The sequence below is a fragment of the Aulonocara stuartgranti genome (assembly GCF_965226115.1).
Source record: "Aulonocara stuartgranti genome assembly, chromosome: 16".
Lineage (NCBI taxonomy): Eukaryota > Metazoa > Chordata > Actinopteri > Cichliformes > Cichlidae > Aulonocara > Aulonocara stuartgranti.
This window is the reverse complement of record NC_138952.1, coordinates 36,121,951-36,143,412: the sequence shown is the minus strand read 5'-3', so window position 1 is coordinate 36,143,412 and position 21,462 is coordinate 36,121,951. Positions and strand designations below refer to the sequence as shown.

Genomic DNA, 21,462 nt, shown 5'->3' with positions numbered 1-21,462 from the left:
GAGCCTCATTTCCTCCTATTAGAGTGCTTGCTTAAAGGGATCATCCTACTGTTGAGGTTACAGTATTTGCCTTACACTATAAACACTGTTGTGATTTGGCAGTCTTGTATCAGTTGGCATGACCCAGTCTAGCTGCACGTTCAGTATTGATATGTTAAAGGATACAGTGAAGGTTTGTACATATAAACACAGAGATTTGATGAAAATAACAATAGTCCTTGTGAAGGGTATGGCAAATGTTTATTGTGTATTTAACTGTGTGATGGATGTTAGTTTAAGGATTTGGGGTTTTCTGATACTGACAGTACCGGATTACAACATTTAAGACAAAATGATCCATAGTGGCCGCTGCAAACGCTGCAAACGCTGCAAACGCTGCAAACGCTGACCCGAAACCTTGGTTTCCTTACGTGTCGAGTAAAGATAAATCTGAGTTCTGTGAATGGAGCAGTGTTAGCTCACTGTAAGATAGTGTCTGTCAGAGAGAGTCTCTGTGGAGAGATGTTGCCATGGGGGTAGGAAAGTGCCACAGCGTGCTCATGTGGAGCCATGTTGGGGCCTTTCAGAACCAGGGTGGAAGTGGATGTAGACATCCGTGGGATGTTATTCGATGCCGAGCTCTGTCTCTGCTGAGTGCTGGAGGTGGAAGCTGAAACACAACATAGAGCAGCTGGTTGAAGTGACAAACGAAAAGTGTAGCACCACCTGCTGAGCCTCACTGAGCAGACAGTGAGCTTTACTGGACTTATATACGGCTGGTTTAGAAAGTTTTCTCTGTGAACATGACTTCTTTTACAGTTTCCATCTGGCAAAGTAAAAGGAAGGGTTGACCATCCAGGCTCCAGTGTGCAGTACATCTGGAAAGTATTTGGAGATTCAACAGTTCCCATTTAGTCATACTGCCTTATTCCAAAATGGAGAAAAATTCTCACAAGTCTATAAACGATACCTCATAATTACTGTAATTCCTGCAAATTTATTTAAAATAAAAAGGAAAAATATAACATGAACATTAAATATTCACAGTTTGGAACTTGAGCTCCAAAGTGTGTTTTTGAGGAGCAGCAGGCAGTTTGAAAAGATGTGTGAAAAGTCATCTGAGCCACAACTTACCACAAGCTGATCTGGGCTGCTGCTGACTGCTGATGGCAAAGCCAGTCTGAGAAAGACCTTGAGTGTCTCCAAAGGCCTGACAGGGAACAAAGCAGCAAAGGCGTGGCTGATTGGTAAGCAGCTTAATTATTCAACTTTAAACAGACAGAGAGAATGGGTGTGAATTTCAATTTGCCAAAGAAGGTTTCTAACAGATCTACAACTACAGGTCAATAACCAGCGAGACTGAGAGGCTCTCTGAGGGTTACAGTTACAGAAGGACAAAGAATAACAATTAACTGCATGTCTTTGGACTGTGGAATCGAACTCAGGACCTTCTTGCTGTGAGGCTAATCGCTGCACCACTGAACTTCTAATGTGAATTACAAAGTGCCTGATTCTCCTTTTGCTTTCGACTGAGGAGAAACGTTGAAACTGGAGTTAACAGCAGAGGTGGAGGCCACTCCTGTTAGTCTCACGCTCCTATATTCAATTCTGAAAATATCATAGATATACATATAAATAATAAAATAAACTATATCTCTACACATACATCTCTCTCTAACCACATACATACATGATGTAGAGAGAGATGTATGTATACATCTACATCTATATCTATAGCAGACAAAGATTTTAGTATCAGAATAATGTGATGGAAACCGGGTGGAGACAAGAGTCTGTGAGGCAGGCAGAGACACTGTGTGGACACAATCAAGAACAAATATATGCAGATCACACAGATGATCAAATCAAACAGCTGGCTACGTTTTCTCGGCACACCTGTTAAGGCAGCCACAAACTGATAAAATGATGATAATCTCCAAAACATGAACGGACAGGTCGTCAGATATGGACTTGAGTTTGTGTTGCTGAATGTCTCTGTGCCATCTTTGTTGTCCGTTGAAAAACAATGCAATGGAAACAGAAAACACTCCCTTTGAATCCAGGAATCCAAAGCAGGTTGTGTTTCCCACGGTACAGCCCTCACATTCTCACTTACACTACTTTATGTTAGCAGCTCCAGTATGACAGATGAAAGATGGATTATGCAGAAAAAACAGAATTGGGCTGAAAGGTCTGTTGCTTTATTACGTCTTCAGGTTGTGTAACACATTCATAAAAGGCAAGTAATGAAACTAATTACTTTTGAAAATAAGTAATCAGTAAAGTACCGGGATTACTTTCTTGGAGAAGTAATCAGTAATTAGTAACTAATTACTTACTAACTTGAGCAACACTGGATATCACAGACACTAACACTCATCACTGTCAGTGATCACGCAGCGGTGTGTCGCTGACACAGACAACAGTCCAACTCGAGATTTAATACCTGCCAGGAATGTATGTTCGATGGCAGGGTCTCAAACTCCGGTCCTCGAGGGCCGCTGTCCTGAAACTTTTCCATGTGTCCTTGTTACAATTAGCATGTCATTAGCAAGACTCTATAGCACTTGGCTGCATGCTGAGGTGGCGACCCCTAACCCTACTCAAGTAAGTTGAAGTAAGTGTTTGGAAAAATGTCCTTCTAAAAGCACTTTTATTGTTCATTCACACATGAGCTGCTGTAACATGAATCAAATGGCTGAGCTGCCACCTCAGCGTGCAGTCAAGTTCTATAGAGTCTTGCTAATGACCTGCTAATTGTATTCAGGTGTAGAAAGTTGCACGACACCGGAGCTCGAGGACCGGGGTCCGAGACCTCTGCTCTACACTGAATAGTTGTGAACAGTCCACACCCACTGAGGTAAACAATACTCTGGCAGCTACCAGAGAAATGCCTCCCAAAGCATTCAAGGTAACTTTGGGTAAAAATGAAAAATATTGTGAAATTTCTTTTTGATTGTCATATACACGTTTTAAATTCTTGATATTACTGAAATACGTCAAAAATAGTTTGCAAAAATGTTTTTATTCACTGACCACCAAAATCTCCATGCAAATGTTTTTAATCAATTTCCACCTTAAGCCCTGAGAGATGGAGATCTCATTCATGAGAAAGAAACAGACCATTTCCAAAAGAAATGTCTGAGTGCAGAGACTGTGGTGGAATCACCGACCTGCATCTGGTTAAGGCAGGCCTGGAGTTTCCGTTTTGCCCTCCACCTGGCTACCCTCAGTCTGGTCTTCTCTCGACGCTCCCGCACCTTCAACACAAAATCACCTTTATTTTTCAGGTTCACTTGATGCCTTTATAAATGAGGCACTTTTTTAACGTAAATATGCAGAAACCTTCTGTCCTCAACAATTTGAGGTGGACTGACCAGATCTGCCAGCAGCGGTTGAGGTAACGATTTCTCCAGTTCTCTGCGCTTTGTCATGTTTCGGCGACGAAGCTCACTCCTCCGCATTTTGTATTCTTCATAAAGACTAAGGTCTTTAGCCCAGGGTCGCACGGCTTGGCGAGGTGGGACGCCAGGTGGCAAGATGGCAGCTGACTGAGGTGCTGAATCTGAGAGTGCACACACAGAAAGCGCCCACTCTAAGTTCCAGTTGTGAGGCTATATTAAGCCACGTCACAGCGATAAACCTCCTTCATCACTTTGTTCTCGAGCTATAGCAACCAAAAACTCGAGTGTCAACATCACCTGGAAACCCAGCAGGGTGACGATACCATCCCGAAAGCCTTTTACAGCTGAGGGATAAAAGGTTTTAGGACAAGTCCCAGAACTTTTTATCATATCTAGTAAAATTAGACTAGAAGCATACAGACATGATCGACAGTTATTCACATCAACTCACGGGTGCTTCGTCCAGCTGAGCTGAAGGCTGTAGTATTTCTTTGGCTTCCTGCAGCATTTGGGCACTCTGTCACTGACGGTTGAGGCTGAGCACAGAGATGAAAGCATTCATTGTATTCGATAGTCTGCAATAACAGGATTCCACGAGAGTTTTCCAAAACTGTCCTTCAGTCTGTTGTTGAGCTTACAACCATTTGTTCAGTCCAATGACATGCACGTGCAACTGGTAATGCTAAAATGGCCGTAGCTGTGGATATGTCATAAAGTAACAGTGGCACGTGCCTGAGTCAAAGTGTTTTGTAGTGTAAACTGCTTTAAATGGTCAGAAACACAAAAAGAAGTACAGTGGTGTGAAAAAGAGTTTTTTTGAATGTTTGTCACAGTAAAATGTTTCAGATCATCAAACAAATGTAAATATTAGACAAAAATATCAGAACTAAACACAAAATGCAGTTTCTAAATGAAGGGGGAAAAATCCAAACCTACACGATCCTGTGTGAAAAACTTACTGCCCCCTAAACATAATAATTAGTTGGACGACTCTTAGCAATCAAACATTTGCAATAACTGGCAAAGAGGTTTTTTACAGCGCTGTGGAGGAATCTTGTTTGTGATTCAGTCACGTAGCAGAGTGAACAGCCTCACATCCCAGCACCTCAGGCAGATTCAGGTCAGGACCAGGCTCCTCCAACGTCTTTATTTTGTTTTTCTCAAGGCAGCAAAACAGCCAGAGACCACCACACTACCACCACCACAGGTTGCTGTGATGTTTCTTTTCTGTGCTAGCCACGTGTAATGCGACTCAAACTGAACAAAAAGTTCAGCTTTTGTCTCGTCAGTCCGCAGAGTATTTTCCCAAAAGTCCGGGGCATCATCAAGATGTTTTCTGACAAATGTGAGATGAGCTTTTGTGTGTAGCAGAGGCTTTTTCCTTCAACTCTCCCATGTAGGCCATTTTTGCCCAGACTCCTTATTGTTGAATCATGAACTCTGACCTTAACTGAGACACGTAAAGCCTGCGGTTCGTTAATGTTTGGTAGGCCGGCCGCACTCCTGGGAAGCTTCACCACATTTGTGTTTAATGGCTCCCAGTGTGGTTCAACAATGCATTTGTAACCTTTTCAGATGTCAGTGACTTTGTTTCTCAGGTGTTTCTTAGATCTCGGCATGATGTGTGGCTTTTGAGATGAAACATGTAGAGTCAGGAAGGGGGCAAACAGTTTTTAACACCACTTCATATAAATGTCAGTGCACTCGCTCAATGTTTGGTCCTTTGACGTTTCCTTATCTTTTTTGTTTGACCATCTTTCAACGTCATGAATTCCAGCAAAGCTGTGAACGAGCGTTTACTAAGAATCCTTTAAAAGACCTGGAGCGCTCAGACAATCCAGCTTATAGAAGACTTCTTCACAGCGTGGTGTCAGATAACGGCTGGGATTAAACTACAATGGTGCAAAGACTGACATCCAAATGCTCATCGTCCAGGATGCAACTTATGGAGGAGAAAAAAAAAAAGGAGGGGGAGATGATCTTTCCCCCAAGAAAATGTCCCATGCATTCTGTCTTTGTCTCTGCTTCATGCAAGCTCTTTAGATAAGGACATCCTAGCTAAAAATAAAGTTAGAACATCTTTAAGGTTGAATAAAGTGGCTGTCACTTTGAGATTAGCAGCTGTTTATCAATATATTCTCTTTGGTCTTTGACAGTAGATGGAGAAAAGGAAGAACCACTTGTTAAACCTTTAAAACAAATAGAGACTTGACCACGATGGGACATGTACTCCCCGAGTGCCCTACAGCTCTTAGATTAAATAAAAGTTACAGTGAACACAAATGTAACTTATGTTCTTGAAAATTGTGCCCCACAACTGTAACCTCACCTCTGACTCTGGCTGATGACCCTGCTGTTCGTGGCAGTCAAGCAGCAGGGTGGCCATCACCTCTTGCTCTTCCTCTGGCTCCTCTTTTATATAGATCACCTCCTTCTCTTCTTCCTGTGCCTCATGCTTCACCTAGTTTGAAACAGGAGACAAACTGGAATTTACAAGTGCATTAGCTTGGAAATTGAAAATAAAAGAGCCTGTACTTTATTAAAATACCTACATAAGGCTTAATAAAACTGAACTGAAAAGAAAGTCTAAATATTTCTGTGTTAGAATGTAAAAATACAGTTTTAGGAACTGTATTCATTTCAGGTCATTCACACATGCATTCATTTCTGTAGCGCATTGTCTCATACGATATAAACCTTGCCAGCAGGATGAGATCGAGCCCTGAGGCAAATGTTTTGACTCTGTGCCATTACACTTTTCTGCTTCCATGCTTCCTGACAAGCTTCAGTGTAGGGCTGTGCGATATGACCAAACTCTCATATCCCGATATAAAACATCTATCGTCCCGATAACAATATAAATCACAAAAAATTTAACATTTTCTGTAAAGTCTGTGAATCTCGGGCAGGTGAAGTGTTTCCAGCTGGGTGTCGTGTAGCTGGAGTCGAGTGTTTTAACGATGCATTTTTAGACAGAAGTTGTAACGGCGCCGTTTCCTTTGGGAGTATTTCTTACACGGCGTGCTGCGGGGAGAAGCCTGTTCTAACGTTTTAGTCTAAGGTTTATTTTTTAGCACCTGGCGGCTCTTTTTTACTTCTCATCCGTAAATACTCTGCATACTTTTTCATGTGATTCCATTTATTTTGAAAAGTCTCAACAGGATCTAGAGCTTTATTGTGAAAGGTTTATGTGGAAAATAAACAAGCGGACATGCGATGGTTTTACTGTGGTTGTTGCTAACGACAACGCATAAAAACAGGCGCTTGTCCGTCCGTAGTGTGGTGATATTAAATATAAGAGAAAGAGAGAACTTTAAGAAATTAATAATAACTACAGTGACATCAGAACCATGAACAAATATTGCTGTAAACAGTTTATTTTGCGACACCACAAAACAAACGATAGCGTAAAATGAAACGATAGACGTTTCTATATCGTCATCCGATATATATCGTTATATCGAACAGCCCTACTTCAGTGACTCCTGACAATATATCCCTGGTTTCCTTTTTACCTACCAGGATTTCCTTTAATACTCCAAAAACACGTTTTATCAGGGTTTTTTTTTAAAGAAATGTAAATTAAAAAACAAAACAAAACCTTGTGATATATCAAATCTGGAAAACTTGATTTGAATGAGCTGTTACCTCTGGAACAGAGAAGAGCAGCGTGGAGCTAGCTGCATAGGTGGCGCCATCTGGAGACAGAGAGGAATCCCCTGACTGCTGCCCATCATCTAAATTCGGAGCCGGGGCAGGAGACGAGGCTATGGCACTATCCATGCCTTCTGTATTAGAGTGCAGAATGGCCCATTCACACTCATCCACCTCTTCAACTTTCTTACACTGAACTGGGTCTGAGCTAGGACAGAACAACACTGTAGAAACAACATGTACTTAGTCTAACATATCAGTGTAAGGCAGTGGTTCTTAACCTGGGTTCGATCGAACCCTAGGGGTTCGGTGAGTCTGTCTCAGGGGTTCGGCAGAGCCTCAGCCGTGATATGCAAGGCTCATTTTGTGCACCAGTAAAAAATATATGTATGTCTTGAATTTGAAAAAAATTCTATTTTATTTTTCACTAAAGAGGGGTTCAGTGAATGCACATATGAAACTGGTGGGGTTCTGTACCCCCAACAAGGTTAAGAACCACTGGTGTAAGGCTACATTGTGTCACAACATGCCAACCTACATTAAGCTCATTGCCTAAGGGCTTGCTACTCTCCTAAGTAGCAACACCCGCCTTGAGTAAACTGCTGCTGTGATGCAGTGCTATATAAATAAAAAATAAAGTAATAGTAAAACTACGGTAATGTTCATCTAAAGATTTAGTGATGTTCTCAGTGATGAGAGAGAAAACATGTACGCACGCACTGTGTACCTGTACTGCTGTCCAGAGATTCTCCAGCCACATTCAAAGTGAGTGAAGCAGGAAGCAGCAGGTCAGATGAGTCAGCGTGGGCCACGTTTGAAGGGCAGGACACTCTGACTTTTTGCCTGTTCATGCTGTTTGGTGAGGTGCATTCTGGGACTAGAAACATAAGAAAGAGTACAGTCAGCACAAGAGAAACCAGGACTCAAGCATTTCATTGGTACGTACTGTTGCTGTTCCTCATCAACGCTCCCTCAGCAGTCCTGGCCTGAACTGAGAACGATGACAGGGTCTTTGTTGGGGAAATGCCAGATCTGCTTCTCTGTGTTCGTGTTAGAGTTGGTGGCTGAATCCAGACTAGGGTAGAAGCAGAGGCTCTCTGCTGCAGCTCCTCCTCCACTCCTTGCCTGTAGTACTTTAGCTTCAGCTCCGTGTAACGCAGCTTGGCCCGAATGTTATCGTTCTCCTTCTCTTTTTGAGCCTTCTCACTCTGCAGCGTCATCATGTCCCTCTTCATCTGCACCACTTGAGCCTTTAACTCCTCAAATTTGACTCCGACCACTTTAAGCATCTCGGCCAGCACCGTCTCGACCGCTCCATTTACTGCTCGCTCTACTACGGTCCCCATCTGGCCTCGAATTAGTGATACAGCAATGCTGACATCCATTGAGAATGAGTTCGGACTGAGAAACTGCAGGAGATGGTTCGTGCGTTTTACCTGCATGCACAGAAGCAGTTTAAACACGTATATTACATTACGTTACAATAGTCACGTCCACATTTACGCAAACGTTTTCACAGATAATTTAGCTCAGGTTACAGTACACTTTGAAATAATACTGTTAACACTCAAAAAAGCCCCTTGAATGCAAGAATGCAAGAGTCAATAAGACCCTGAACTCAAAGCTGGGTAATCGGAATTACAGACACGAGAAGCATGGACAAAACAAACAAACAAACAAACAAACGAACAAACAAACACTACTTCATCTGACCATACCACATAAATGCAAAAGGAGGTGCTGGATGTCTCAACCATGGACCAACTTGTTTAGTTTCAGAGACTTTATGCCGACATATACCAGTGACTGTAGCATTAAAGACTACAAGAGAACGACGTTGTACTTTACAGCAACTTTAATAAGGTGACTATGAATGGGTTCGAAAGAAAGACAGTGTACAAATGTTCAGTTAAGTTTTAGTTGCGTTGTATTGACATAGACGCCACACTGTGTATGGGAAACAACATCGAACTTGACAGATTCTGGTAACATTAACCGCCGCTATAAAGACTATTTCTCTGTATCCGAGGCTCCTTTCATTGATAAAAGCGCTGATTTCAGATGGGAGACAAACACACCACTTACCGTTTACTCTCGCTATTAGCCCGGTTAGATGACCGTTCAGTTATCTTAGCTGCTATCAGAACTTATACGAGTAGACAGCTAACTAGCTTAGGTTATCGTTAGATTTCTTAAATGGCTGTTAATGCTAACTTCCAGTTAAAGCTTAACAGACAAACAGTGTAACCGAAGAAGGTTAAACTTGTAAGACCTGGCATGCTCTGAACATTTTTTATGTGTAGCATAATTTTAGCAACAGAAGCGGATGCACTTTTGTTTCTGGCAAGTAGCATTATCGCCACCTAGTGCTATGGAGTGTGAATGCCAATAGTGGTATTTGGAGCATTCAAAAATTAAAACAGTCAAACGCAAACAATTGAGTCCAAGATGCTGCAATATAACTTCTTAACAGTGAAGGTATGGGTTTTATTACATACTTGATATCTATATATTATTTTCTAAAATCCAGTCTTTGTAAAAGGACCAATCAGCTGTTGGGTTTCCAGTTGTCCGTGTATATGTCCACAACGGAGCCTAATCAAAGCACATGAAACACTCTGACGACAGACTTTTCCAGCTTTCCTGCTGAGCTTTATCTGCAGTGGATTGCTCATTTTATTCCTATATCTGTTAATCTTTTTACAGGGAACATGGCGACCCAGTTCATTTACTGTATTATTGTGAGGTCTTTATCTCAGAATATAAAGCACCTAGAGGCAAATTGAATTGAATTAAATTAAGATCAGCAGCATACTTTTGAGACTGAGAGTCGTCAAATATGTGAAAATGAACCAGCTTTGTAATATGTTTGACATCATCATACAGGCCACCAAAACTAGTTACAGCATGAGTGCAAAAACTGAAAAAGATGTTGACATTATTTCTAAGTGAACCAGAGGTTTAGTGCTTACAAAGCAAGAACTACAGATCTTATTATTGCAGTAAGAGAATGAAATTTATCTGGCTTTATTTGAAAACAAAAAAACTACTTTGGTTTAGAGATGGCACGATACCACTTTTTTATGTCCGATACCGATACCGATATCATGAATTTGGATATCTGCCGATACCGATATGAATCCGATATAGTGTTTTTTTAATCAACAAAACTGTTTTTTTTTTAAATATCTTGCTGCATTTTGTATAAGTTCATACTCAAGTTTAAAACAACAACTACACTAAAGCTATTCTGTTATACCTGTATGCAAAAAAAAAATTTCATAGTTCAGCAATACTGATCAATCTAATAAACTTAAACCTACACCATCCTCCCTATTCTGGTATTTTAAAGAGTACTTAGCGTAAATATTAAGCAACCTAACTAATAGGGTTCCAACTCCCAGCAACAACAAAAATAAATAAATAAAAAATAGGGAACCACCCCTCACGCTCCACCTCATGATGCTTAATCGACGTAATCAACCTTAATTTGATGCAGTGTGAAAAAAAATGCACAGAAATCAATTATTTTTCAAGAAATATTAAATAGATTCAACATCTTTCTTCAACAAAATTGCAGACTGCACAGATGGTACCTTCCCAAAGGAAAAAGTACTATAGCTTACTAGGGTATATATATTAGACTTAATAGTTACTATATACAGTAATTGACTTCTATTCATTTTACATCAAATTAAAACTTTGGGTGTAAGATTCAGATAATTATTTATTAAAAGCTAGACATTTTAAATGAGAATAAGAAAGAAAAGTGTGTCTTTGTGCCCCCTTTTCCCTGTTCATGCCCTATCGGCCCCCCTGGCTAAACTTTGCTAGATCCGCCCCTGCACAGTTACCAGCATCAGCTACGTAGAAAAAGATCCTGGTGTAGAAATTAATATTAAATAAATTCTAACAACAGCTGATCAAGCTTAAACGTTCTGCTGTTGTTCAGCCGCTGGTTTCCTCTTTCTGGTGCAAAGTGGGCCAAAAACAAACCAGAGAGACGGACTCGCGACAGAAAAGCCGATCAGCTGATCATTAAGCAGTTTCATGATTGAAGTAGCAGCAAGAAGAGGCAGTCGCTCCATATATCGTTTGGTAAGCTTAACGCAGGAATGCTTTACAAACATTCAGAGATGGACTTACACACTTGCTTTACTTCTCTCGGGGATAACTTTGTCAGAGATGAAATGCCAGGTTGCTAGCGAAGCTCCACATGCTATCCAGACCACTGACAGGTCCCGCATGCCACAGCCGCTCTATCACGTGATGCATACTGCTCCGACGTGCTAACGTTCTGAGGTGAGTTACGGTGTGTTGCAAGTTTTGTGAGGTGCTTTCGTGATATTTAATGGATCGGATTACATTTTTTATTTTTCTCCGATATCCGATCCTGTAATTTAGGTCAGTATCGGACCGATACTGATACGTAATATCGGATCGGTCCATCTCTACTTTGGTTACTATATAGTTCTAAACAAACACTCACACTATGTGTTTGCCAATTGCACAGAGTCTGTTTCTTAAGAAAAAAAGAAACACTTTTAAGCTATTTATGTTCATGCAGTCTACATCTGTTCTGACTCATTTGTTGCAGGGTGAACTCGTCAGAGTGTTATGTATCACTTAAGTATCACTTCTCTGTTCCAGATGTCAGCATCATACACTCTGGGATTGAATTAGTTAGGTCTGAAGTCACTTAGTTCTATGACATAAAGAACAATTTTCTGTCAAGATTTTTTTTTATAAATACTTGATAAATACTTGATAAAGAGATAGTAGAAAATACTTCTTAACAAAAAATTGTTTTTTATCTTGTTAGAAAGTCTAACAAAAAGATCTGAAGAGTTACTGTAAGTGTAACATATGTTAACCATTCCTCGCCGTCAGTCCCCTGACCGTGGTCGGGAGACACGAGGGGAGATGCTTCCTCCAGGGCCGAAGTTTGTCCTCCTTCGGGGTTAACTCCCTTCACTTTTGTGGAGTAGTGAGGCAGACAGAAATCAGCCGAGGCACCGGAGAGTACTGAAGAGATGAGGCTTTAATAACAGTACTGCACAGTTCGGAAACACACTGCATAGCCTGTAGCCCGTTAGAACGCTGCTCCCGGTCGCCCTCTCTACCCATGACACACTCTCTCACTCTCTTTTCCCTCTTTCGCTCCCCGCGTTTCCTTCACGCGCATGCTCACACACACATTACATACATTCCTTACTGCACCCAGTCACACACAAGACAGCAATTCCCGCAACACTACCCCCACTCTGGATGGCAATTAAACAATAATTCCACTCCAGCATTGTAATGCATAAAACTGGTACACAATCCCCTTTACCACTTGGAGCCCACAGGAGATAAAAGTGTTAGCCATTACCGCATAAAAGGTGAGGTATAGTATCAACGAGTGCACTTCAGTGACAAAGAGGTTGGCTCAAGTAAGGTGTACATACATGTGCAAAATAAAGCATTTCAAGTGCTGTTAAGTAGAAAAGAAATTACACAATTGTAACTATTACATGGCGACCGGGAATAACCAACTTATCCTAGCATCTAGGAAGGCACAAATACAAATGGATAAGTGCATGTAGATAACCCCGTAGGTCCTTCAGATACTTTTTTTTAAATGTAAACACTGGAACAATGAAAAAAATATAACTCTTTTAAACCATTGTAGCTAACAGTATAGGAGGCTGAAACGATTTAAACTTGAACCGAATCTTCAGTCCTACTTGGAACTGTCCATGGTAGGTAAACCAAGTTAAGTGATCCACACTCCATACCGGTCTGGAGCTCTGCGCCGACGAGTTGGTCGCTGAAACTGCTGGCCCGGGTGGTCTGGCTCACCCACCACACCCCCACCATTCTCATGGTCTACATGGGAAGGGGACGATGGGACAACCACAACCAGAGCGGGATCAGCTGCAACTGAGACAGAAGGCTGAGAGGAGCTGGGGCCATTGCCAGTTGCAGTAGAGAACAGACTGTGCAGACCCAGATCACGGTCTGCTGGGTCATCTTCTAAAGCTGGTGGTGGGACCTCTGTAGGGGACCACTGATGAGCCTGATCAAGGACCCAGGTATTGTCCAGTGGCTCGCGGCAGCGATAATGCTTTAGCTGGTCATGGTGGACAACTTTCACTTTAGACCTTGGGTTCTTCTGGATCCGATAAACTAGGTCATCCAATTGTCCCAGGACAAAGAATGGTCCTTCATACGATGGGAGGAACTTTCTGACCTTGTTCTTGACGTGACGTGTTCCTTTGATGAGATACCACACAGGATCTCCAGTCTTATACTGTGTGTGGCAACAGTTCTTGTCATATTGCCTTTTTGTGCGCTTGACTGACTCACCCAGGGCTTCCCTGGCGATGAGGTGGGCCAGCTCCAGCCGCTCACGCATTTGCTGCACATACTCTGGAACTGAGGGTTGGTTGCCTGGATCAGGAGGTAGACCTGCGACAAGGTCCACTGGCTCACTCAGTTCTCGGCCAAACATCATGAAGTTCGGGGTGAAACCTGTAGCACTGTGTTTGGTCGCCCTGTAGGCCATAACAGCGTACGGGATCATCAGGTCCCAGTCCCAATGACAACGCTCTGCTGTGGAGGCCAGGATCTTCTGGAGAGTGGCATTGAAACGTTCAACCTGGCCATCTGACTGGGGTTGGAATGGCGTGGTATGAGTCTTATCTATGCCAAACAAACTGCACACCCCTTGGAACACATCAGATTCAAAATTGCGTCCCTGGTCACTGTGTAGTGCTTGAGGTATCCCGTAGCGGCACACCCACTCAGATGCAACGACCTCGGCAACGGTTGCAACCCGTTCATCTGGGATAGGAAAGGCTTCAGTCCACTTTGTAAAGTAGTCTTGTATCACAAGCACATATCGGTTTCTGCGCTCTGTCTCATTCAGTGGTCCCATAATGTTCAGCGCAACGCGCTCCATTGGGGCTCCTACCCGGACAGTTCCCATCGGAGCTTGCGGTGTCTTCTGGGGTCGGGCCCTGGATGCACAGCTGGTACAAGTACGGCACCAAAGAGCGACGTCTTCCCTCATGTGATACCAATAGAATCGGGTTCGTAGTCTGGCCACAGTCCGCTCGACACCAAAATGTCCACCCACTGGCCCTTCATGCATCTTGCCCATCACTTCTGGTTGTAGCTTGCGTGGCAGTACGATTTGGGGATAGAACTGGGTCTCGTCAAGGCAGTAGAAGCGACGGACCAGAACTCCATCTCTGAGGTAGAGCCGTTTCCATTGAGCCCAGTATGTCTTAGTGGCTGGGCTGCATGGTGAAACGATAGTCCATGGGGGGCGCTCACTGCTGGCCTCCATCCAGGCGCGTATGGGTGCAATGTCTGCATCAGCGTCCTGGGCTTGGCTCAGCTTCCCCATGGTCCAGCCATGAAACAGAGAAGCAGTATCTTATCTTATCTTATCATATTATATACATTTGTACTTATGTAAATATGTATATTTTTTATAGTTTTTTCCTTTCTCTTAGTTTAGGTAAAAGTTTTTCTAGTATGTTTCTCACAGTCGGGGGGAGTATTTTTTAGCCAGGAAAAACATTTCACTGTATGTTGTACTAGCTATAACTACATGTGACAAATAAATAAAGAATGAATGAATGAATCTTCAGTATCAAGGGTTTTAGCCACATATACTTTCTCGGTCAGCTTTACAGTGTGTGTATTAGTGGACATGTTCTGGTGTGATATGTCTGTTCTAGTGTGAATTGTCTGTTCTGAGATGTCTGTGTTGATAGGAGTGTTTTGACATGAAATGTCTGACTTTGTAAGAGCAGTTTGGTCTAAAGTCTTTGTTTCTGGTGTGGTGGTGTTATGACTTACCCCCACTAGACACACCGCTGTAGTAGCCGGTTGTCCCTCCACCCTCACCGGACTCAGCAACAGGGAGCTGGTGTCAGAGTCCAACTCGCATTGAACTGCCTGATGACTGGTCCCCCCGAGATGCTTGGGGGGGTCCTGCACTCTGCATGGACAGGACTGGCGACAGGGTCTTCTGGAGAGGCTATCAGCATTGGTGTGCACTCGACCTGGATGGTGGATGATCTCAAAGTTGTACTCGGCAAGCTTCTCGAGCCATCGAGCTAATTGTCCCTCTGGCTCTTTCATTTTTGTTAGCCACCGTAGACTGCTGTGGTCTGTGCGCACTTTGAAAGGCCGTCCAAGGAGGTACTGGCGAAAATGTATGGGCAGAAATCTGTGCCATCAGAAACTGAATTTGAATAAGTTAAATGTTAATTTGAATTGCTTAGATTGAATCTGAATTGTAACTTGAATAAATGCTTTTGAAAACTGAATTTGAATTAGTCTAATTTGAAATTGAATTTATGGTTTGAAAATGATCATCACTAAATTGAAATTGAATTTTATATTTTGAAAATGAATTGATTTGCTTTGAAACTGCATTTTATCCTTTAAAAATTCAGCTCTCGAATAATTTCAGTTTCACTTCTCACCATTCAATTTCAGTTCTACAATTCAATTTCAGTTCCAAAATTCAGTTTTTTGGAACTTACATCCGGTTCCGGTTCAAGCGCAGATTAATAGAACTACGTTTTACTAGCTGACCGAAAGTGTTACTGACGGGAATCTACAGCGTCTTGAGCTGAATTAAGACTTCAGAAGTCATTCGTCATGTCGAATGACCAGCGGATAAACTCTCAGGTTGGTAATAAATGTATTACATGTATAAGAACAAGCGTCATGTTAACAAATGATAGCCGTAAGGTAACTTTTATGCTTATTGTAGCTGTTAGCTAAAAACGCTAATTTAGCATAGTTTGCCCTGGATTCAGCTTTGACAACAAATATGATCGACTGTTTCTAGTAGAATTCCTAAGTTGTCATCTTAGACCCTCTCAGAGTACCCCCTCTGTATGCTTGCAGAGACCCCTACAGTAGGGAAACATGCAAAACGGTGTCCAAACTTTTGTGTTTTAGCTTTATTTATGTCTTACACAGCATCCCAACTCTTTAGCTAACTTAATAACTTTAGCTAAAGTGAATAGTTAGTCTAATTCATTAGTGCAGCATTACTGGGTCACCTCTGTTTGAAGTGATATAATATGATATACAACTATCAGTGTTTAACTACCATAATAATTCTTAGGGTACTGAGTGCATGCTTAATTAGATTTTTTTTTAAAGCATACTGCTCCATTACTATGTTTGACAGGCTGAAGTTGTCGGGTCACCTCCTAAATCGACCATCTTTTACAGGTGTTTTGTGCCAGAAATGGAGTGTCCACTGAAGACTGAAGATACTGAATCTCTACGCCTTGCCATTGATCCCTCTTGTGCCTTCATCTAGACAAGAGACATTAACTTAACCACTCTCATATGCTCTGTACCTACATCACCTTCCCTGACAGTCGTAGCTTGGCTCATCTGAGGGTGAAATTATAAGAATGTGTTATTTTGCAAAGTGCTCTCTAGGGTTCCTAAATAAAATATGGCATTGAGGTCATTTCTTTTGAATTAATCCCTTCTTCTGAAATATAAGAACCTCTCCTGGTTTTAATGGCACTTTGGATTTCCTTACTTTCTGTTCCACTTCCAAACCCAAATAGATGCTGACAAGCTGACACAGTAACATGGAAGAGGGAAAGAAGTTGGAAAGGACTAGTACAAATAAACCCAATGCCTAACAATGAAAAATGTAAAATAAGAACAATAATAATAATAAAGATAAAAGATGAAGTAACAAGTTTTTAGTTTTGTTTATTCCAAATGATCATCCAGATGTCTGTGACATGTGATGACAAACACCGTAATGGAAGGCCTTAGTCATCACATGCACTCATCATATATTTTTGCATATGCTGAACAGGCAGTCAGACATGCTGTAACTGTGGGGTGGAAAACAGCATGAACACCATACGGCAGGGGTCTCAAACTCCAGTCCTCGAGGGCATGGAAAAGTTGCATGACACTTTGACCCTTGAGGACTGGAGTTTGAGACCCCTGTCATATGGAATATGACAGGTGTGGTTGAACTGCATGAAGACTCTGAAGTTTCTCTTCTCTTCTGGCAGGACAGGAATGTGGCCTTGTCCTGTGAGCCACTGTAAGGATGTACTTAGAGTAGAACTGGACTGTCACCGGCCTCAGGCTCTTCACCCTTTTCAAAGACAAAGCAGTCATTTAGATAAAATATTAGATATTGTTTACCTGTAAATGCACAAAGAGAATTTAGAAATGTAATTATTGTCAAGAGTGAACAAGTACTGATAGTGTAATCTACAGCTGTGGCCAAACGTTTAGAGAATGAGAAGTGTTGTTTGCTTATTTACAAAGTTTGCTGTTTCAGTGATATTTGTATATCACATTATACCACTTCAAACAGAGGTGATCCAGTAATGCTGCACTAATGAATTAGACTAACTATTCACTTTAGCTAAAGTTATTAAGTTAGCTAAAGAGTTGGGATGCTGTGTAAGACATAAATAAAGCTAAAACACAAAGGTTTGGACACCGTTTTGCATGTTTCCCTACTGTAGGGGTCTCTGCAAGCATACAGAGGGGGTACTCTGAGAGGGTCTAAGATGACAACTTAGGAATTCTACTAGAAACAGTCGATCATATTTGTCAAAGCTGAATCCAGGGCAAACTATGCTAAATTAGCGTTTTTAGCTAACAGCTACAATAAGCATAAAAGTTACCTTACGGCTATCATTTGTTAACATGACGCTTGTTCTTATACATGTAATACATTTATTACCAACCTGAGAGTTTATCCACTGGTCATTCGACATGACGAATGACTTCTGAAGTCTTAATTCAGCTCAAGACGCTGTAGATTCCCGTCGGTAACAATTTCGGTCAGCTAGTAAAACGTAGTTCTATTAATCTGCGCTTGAACCGGAACCGGATGTAAGTTCCAAAAAACTGAATTTTGGAACTGAAATTGAATGGTGAGAAGTGAAACCGAAATTATTCGAGAGCTGAATTTTTAAAGGATAAAATGCAGTTTCAAAGCAAATCAATTCATTTTCAAAATATAAAATTCAATTTCAATTTAGTGATGATCATTTTCAAACCATAAATTCAATTTCAAATTAGACTAATTCAAATTCAGTTTTCAAAAGCATTTATTCAAGTTACAATTCAGATTCAATCTAAGCAATTCAATTTCAAATTTAACTTATTCAAATTCAGTTTCTGATGGCACAGACTTCTGCCCATAAAAATGGGACGTGAAATCCACGACGGCTAGTAGTTCACGTCGTGTGGTGCAGTAGTTTTGTTCAGTTCTTGATAGCTTACGACTGCCATATCCCAGCACACGTTCCACGCCCTGTTGCACCTGTGACAGCACCGCGCCGATGCCAGTGTCGCTGGCATCAGTGTCTAGTGTCATTTCTCCATGGTCAAGTGGATAGCCAAGAACAGGGGCAGAGGTGAGTCGACACTTCAGCTTGTCGAAAGCTGCTTGGTGCTCAGCATGCCACTGAAAATGTGCATTCTTCTTGGTCAGGTTGTGCAGGGGTTCGGCTATAGAGGCAAAATCTTTCACAAACCGGCGGTAATATGAGGCCAGGCCGATGAAGTGTCTGACCTCCTGGATGGACGTAGGTGTGGGCCACATCTGAACCTTTTGAACTTTGCTGGGGTCGGTAGCCACTAGAGATGGCACGATACCACTTTTTTATGTCCGATACCGATACCGATATCATAAATTTGGATATCTGCCGATACCGATATGAATCCGATATAGTGTTTTTTAATCAACAAAACTGTTTTTTAAAATATCTTGCTGCATTTTGCAAGTCTGCAAGTTCATACTCAAGTTTAAAACAACAACTACACTAAAGCTATTCTGTTATACCTGTATACAAAAAAAATATTTCATAGTTCAGCAATACTGATCAATCTAATAAACTTAAACCTACACCATCCTCACTATTCTGGTATTTTAAAGAGTACTTAGCGTAAATATTAAGCAACCTAACTAATAGGGTTCCAACTCCCAGCAACAACAAAAATAAATAAATAAAAAATAGGGAACCACCCCTCACGCTCCACCTTATGATGCTCAATCGACGTAATCAACCTTAATTTGATGAAGTGTGAAAAAAATACACAGAAATCAATTATTTTTCAAGAAATATTAAATAGATTCAACATCTTTCTTCAACAAAATTGCAGACTGCACAGATGGTACCTTCCCAAAGTAAAAAGTACTATAGCTTACTAGGGTATATATATTAGACTTAATAGTCACTATATACAGTAATTGACTTCTATTCATTTTACATCAAATTAAAACTTTGGGTGTCAGGTAATTATTTATTAAAAGCTCGACATTTTAAATGAGAATAAGAAAGAAAAGTATGTCTTTGTGCCCCCTTTTCCCTGTTCATGCCCTATCGGCCCCCCTGGCTAAACTTTGCTAGATCCGCCCCTGCACAGTTACCAGCGTCAGCTACGTAGAAAAAGATCCTGGTGTAGAAAGTAATATTAAATAAATTCTAACAACAGCTTATCAAGCTTAAACGTGCTGCTGTTGTTCAGCCACTGGTTTCCTCTTTCTGGTGCAAAGTGGGCCAAAAGCAAACCAAAGACACGGACTTGCGACAGAAAAGCCGATCAGCTGATCGTTAAGCAGTTTCACGATTGAAGTAGCAGCCGGAGAGTGAGAGGCAGTCGCTTGTTAAGATTAATGCAGGAATGCTTTACAAACATTCAGAGATGGACTTACACACTTGCTTTACTTCTCTCGGGATAACTTTGTCGGAGATGAAATGCCGGGTTGCTAGCGAAGCTCCACATGCTATCCAGACCACCGACAGGTCCCGCATGCCACAGCCGCTCTATCACGTGACCACACTGCTCCGACGTGCTAACGTTCTGAGGTGAGTTACGGCGTGTTGCAAGTTTTGTGAGGTGCTTTCGTGATATTTAATGGATCGGATTACATTTTTTATTTTTCTCCGATATCCGATCCAGTAATTTAGGTCAGTATCGGACCGATACCGATACGTAATATCGGATCGGTCCATCTCTAGTAGCCACACCATGCTCCGATACCACATGGCCAAGATAAGCAACTTCGCGGCGAAAGAGGCAGCATTTGGCAGGTTTCAGTTTCAAGTTAGCTTGTTGAAGTCTATAGAATACCTGGCCAAGCCGTTGCAGCATCCCCGACACGTCCTTAGCCAGCACGATGATGTCGTCTAAGTAGACCAGGCAGGTCTCCCACTGCATACCAGCCAGGACGCGGTCCATCAGCCGCTGGAACGTTGCCGGGGCATTGCATAGTCCAAATGGCATGACGTTCCACTCAAAGAGGCCTGTCCTAGTGCAGAAAGTGGCGGCCCTGCGTGCTCTAGGCGTCAGCTCAACCTGCCAGTAGCCAGATGCGAGGTCTAATGTGCTGAACCATCTGGCAGTTGAGAGTGTGTCCAGCGTGTCCTGGATGCGGGGCAGCGGGTAGGCGTCTGTTATGGTGCGGTCGTTGAGAGCCCTGTAGTCAATGCAGAGACGGTATGTCCCATCTTTCTTACGCACCATAACGATGGGCAAGGCCCAGCTGCTGCAGCTGCGTTGGGCGAGACCGCTCTGTAGACTGTTGTAGATCTGCTGATCAGCATTTTGCTGCTTTTCCCCTGCCATTCTTCGCGGATTTTGTTTGACTGGGGCACCAGGACGGGTTATGATGTCATGCTGCACCAGGCTGGTTCGGCCCAGGTCAGCAGGCCCTGTAGAAAACACATGTCCATAAGTGCAAAGCAAGCGTTTCAGTTGGAGCTGTTCATAGTCATTGAGGTCTGTGGAGCTCTGGGCAGAGAGCTCCTGCAGGTGCAGAGGAACCACAGGAGGGCTGGTCAGAGAGTCTGCAGCTGGAGAGACCATGGAGGGTTCCACGGCGTCAGCTGGCTGGAGGAGCCCGGCAATGGATCCCGCCTTAATTGTTACTGCTTTATTGCCATGGTTAAAAAGGCGAAGTGGGACAGCTTTAGAAGGCTGTGCGTTGACTAGGACTCTGGCGATAAGTACTTTGTGCTTCTCAACAAAACCTTTGGTGGGACTAAGCATCATGTCACCTCGAGCTGCTGCACCAGGATGCACGTTTCCTTTCACCATATACTCTTGCCCCGGTTCCACCACCACAGTTCTAGCTATTCTCACTGCGTGTGACTTTGTACTGGCTTCGGTTTGGTAGTAGAGCACCTCTTCACTGAAAAGGATGATGCGGCATTTGCCGAAATCAAGACGTGCTTCAGCTTGAGTGAGGAAGGGATGCCCAAGCAGCACCTCATTTCCTGCTATATCTGCCACCAAGAAATCAACATCCACCTGTCGATTGTTGATATTGACAGGTATCTGGGCTTCACCAACACCGGCACGTCCCCAGGTCCCACACCAAGCAAGGTCTCAACAACTGAGGGCTGTA

General features: G+C 42.4%; 1 protein-coding gene and 1 long non-coding RNA gene across 5 annotated transcripts in view; one reads left to right on the top strand and one right to left on the bottom strand.

The window, feature by feature from the left end:
* Positions 1-218: 218 nt before the first annotated feature.
* Positions 219-11,270, bottom strand: LOC309690694 (uncharacterized protein). Of its 3 annotated transcripts, none has more exons than XM_082507961.1 (10): positions 11,184-11,270; positions 7,984-8,473; positions 7,765-7,914; positions 7,032-7,261; positions 5,713-5,844; positions 3,835-3,919; positions 3,357-3,544; positions 3,153-3,239; positions 1,114-1,189; positions 219-649 (listed from the first exon to the last, which is right to left on the bottom strand). In XM_082507961.1, the coding sequence occupies exons 2-10, from the start codon at positions 8,420-8,422 to the stop codon at positions 459-461; spliced, it is 1,578 nt and encodes a 525-aa protein (XP_082364087.1). In that variant the 5' UTR covers positions 8,423-8,473; positions 11,184-11,270; the 3' UTR covers positions 219-458. The 3 variants fall into 3 exon arrangements, with proteins under 3 accessions (XP_082364087.1, XP_082364086.1, XP_082364088.1); XM_082507960.1 differs by lacking the exon at positions 11,184-11,270 and adding an exon at positions 9,123-9,388; XM_082507962.1 differs by lacking the exon at positions 11,184-11,270 and adding an exon at positions 9,123-9,388 and having other exon boundaries at positions 7,032-7,171.
* Positions 10,101-21,462, top strand: part of LOC309690716 — a 33,637-nt gene continuing 22,275 nt past the window's right edge. The window contains exon 1 of one of the 2 annotated variants that reach the window (XR_014271800.1): positions 10,101-11,135. This is a non-coding gene — a long non-coding RNA (uncharacterized lncRNA). Of the gene's footprint in view, positions 11,136-11,270; positions 11,332-21,462 lie in introns of those variants that run through there. The other variant, XR_014271801.1, reaches the window with a different exon arrangement.

Excerpts from the sequence above, each read along its gene's own strand:
- LOC309690694 (XM_082507961.1), bottom strand. The coding sequence starts at position 8,422 with ATGGATGTCAGCATTGCTGTATCACTAATTCGAGGCCAGATGGGGACC. Across the intron at positions 3,240-3,356 it reads AACCGCTGCTGGCAGATCTG|GTGCGGGAGCGTCGAGAGAA; the intron begins GTCAGTCCACCT and ends TTTGTGTTGAAG. Across the intron at positions 1,190-3,152 it reads CCTGCCTTAACCAGATGCAG|GCCTTTGGAGACACTCAAGG; the intron begins GTCGGTGATTCC and ends GTTCCCTGTCAG.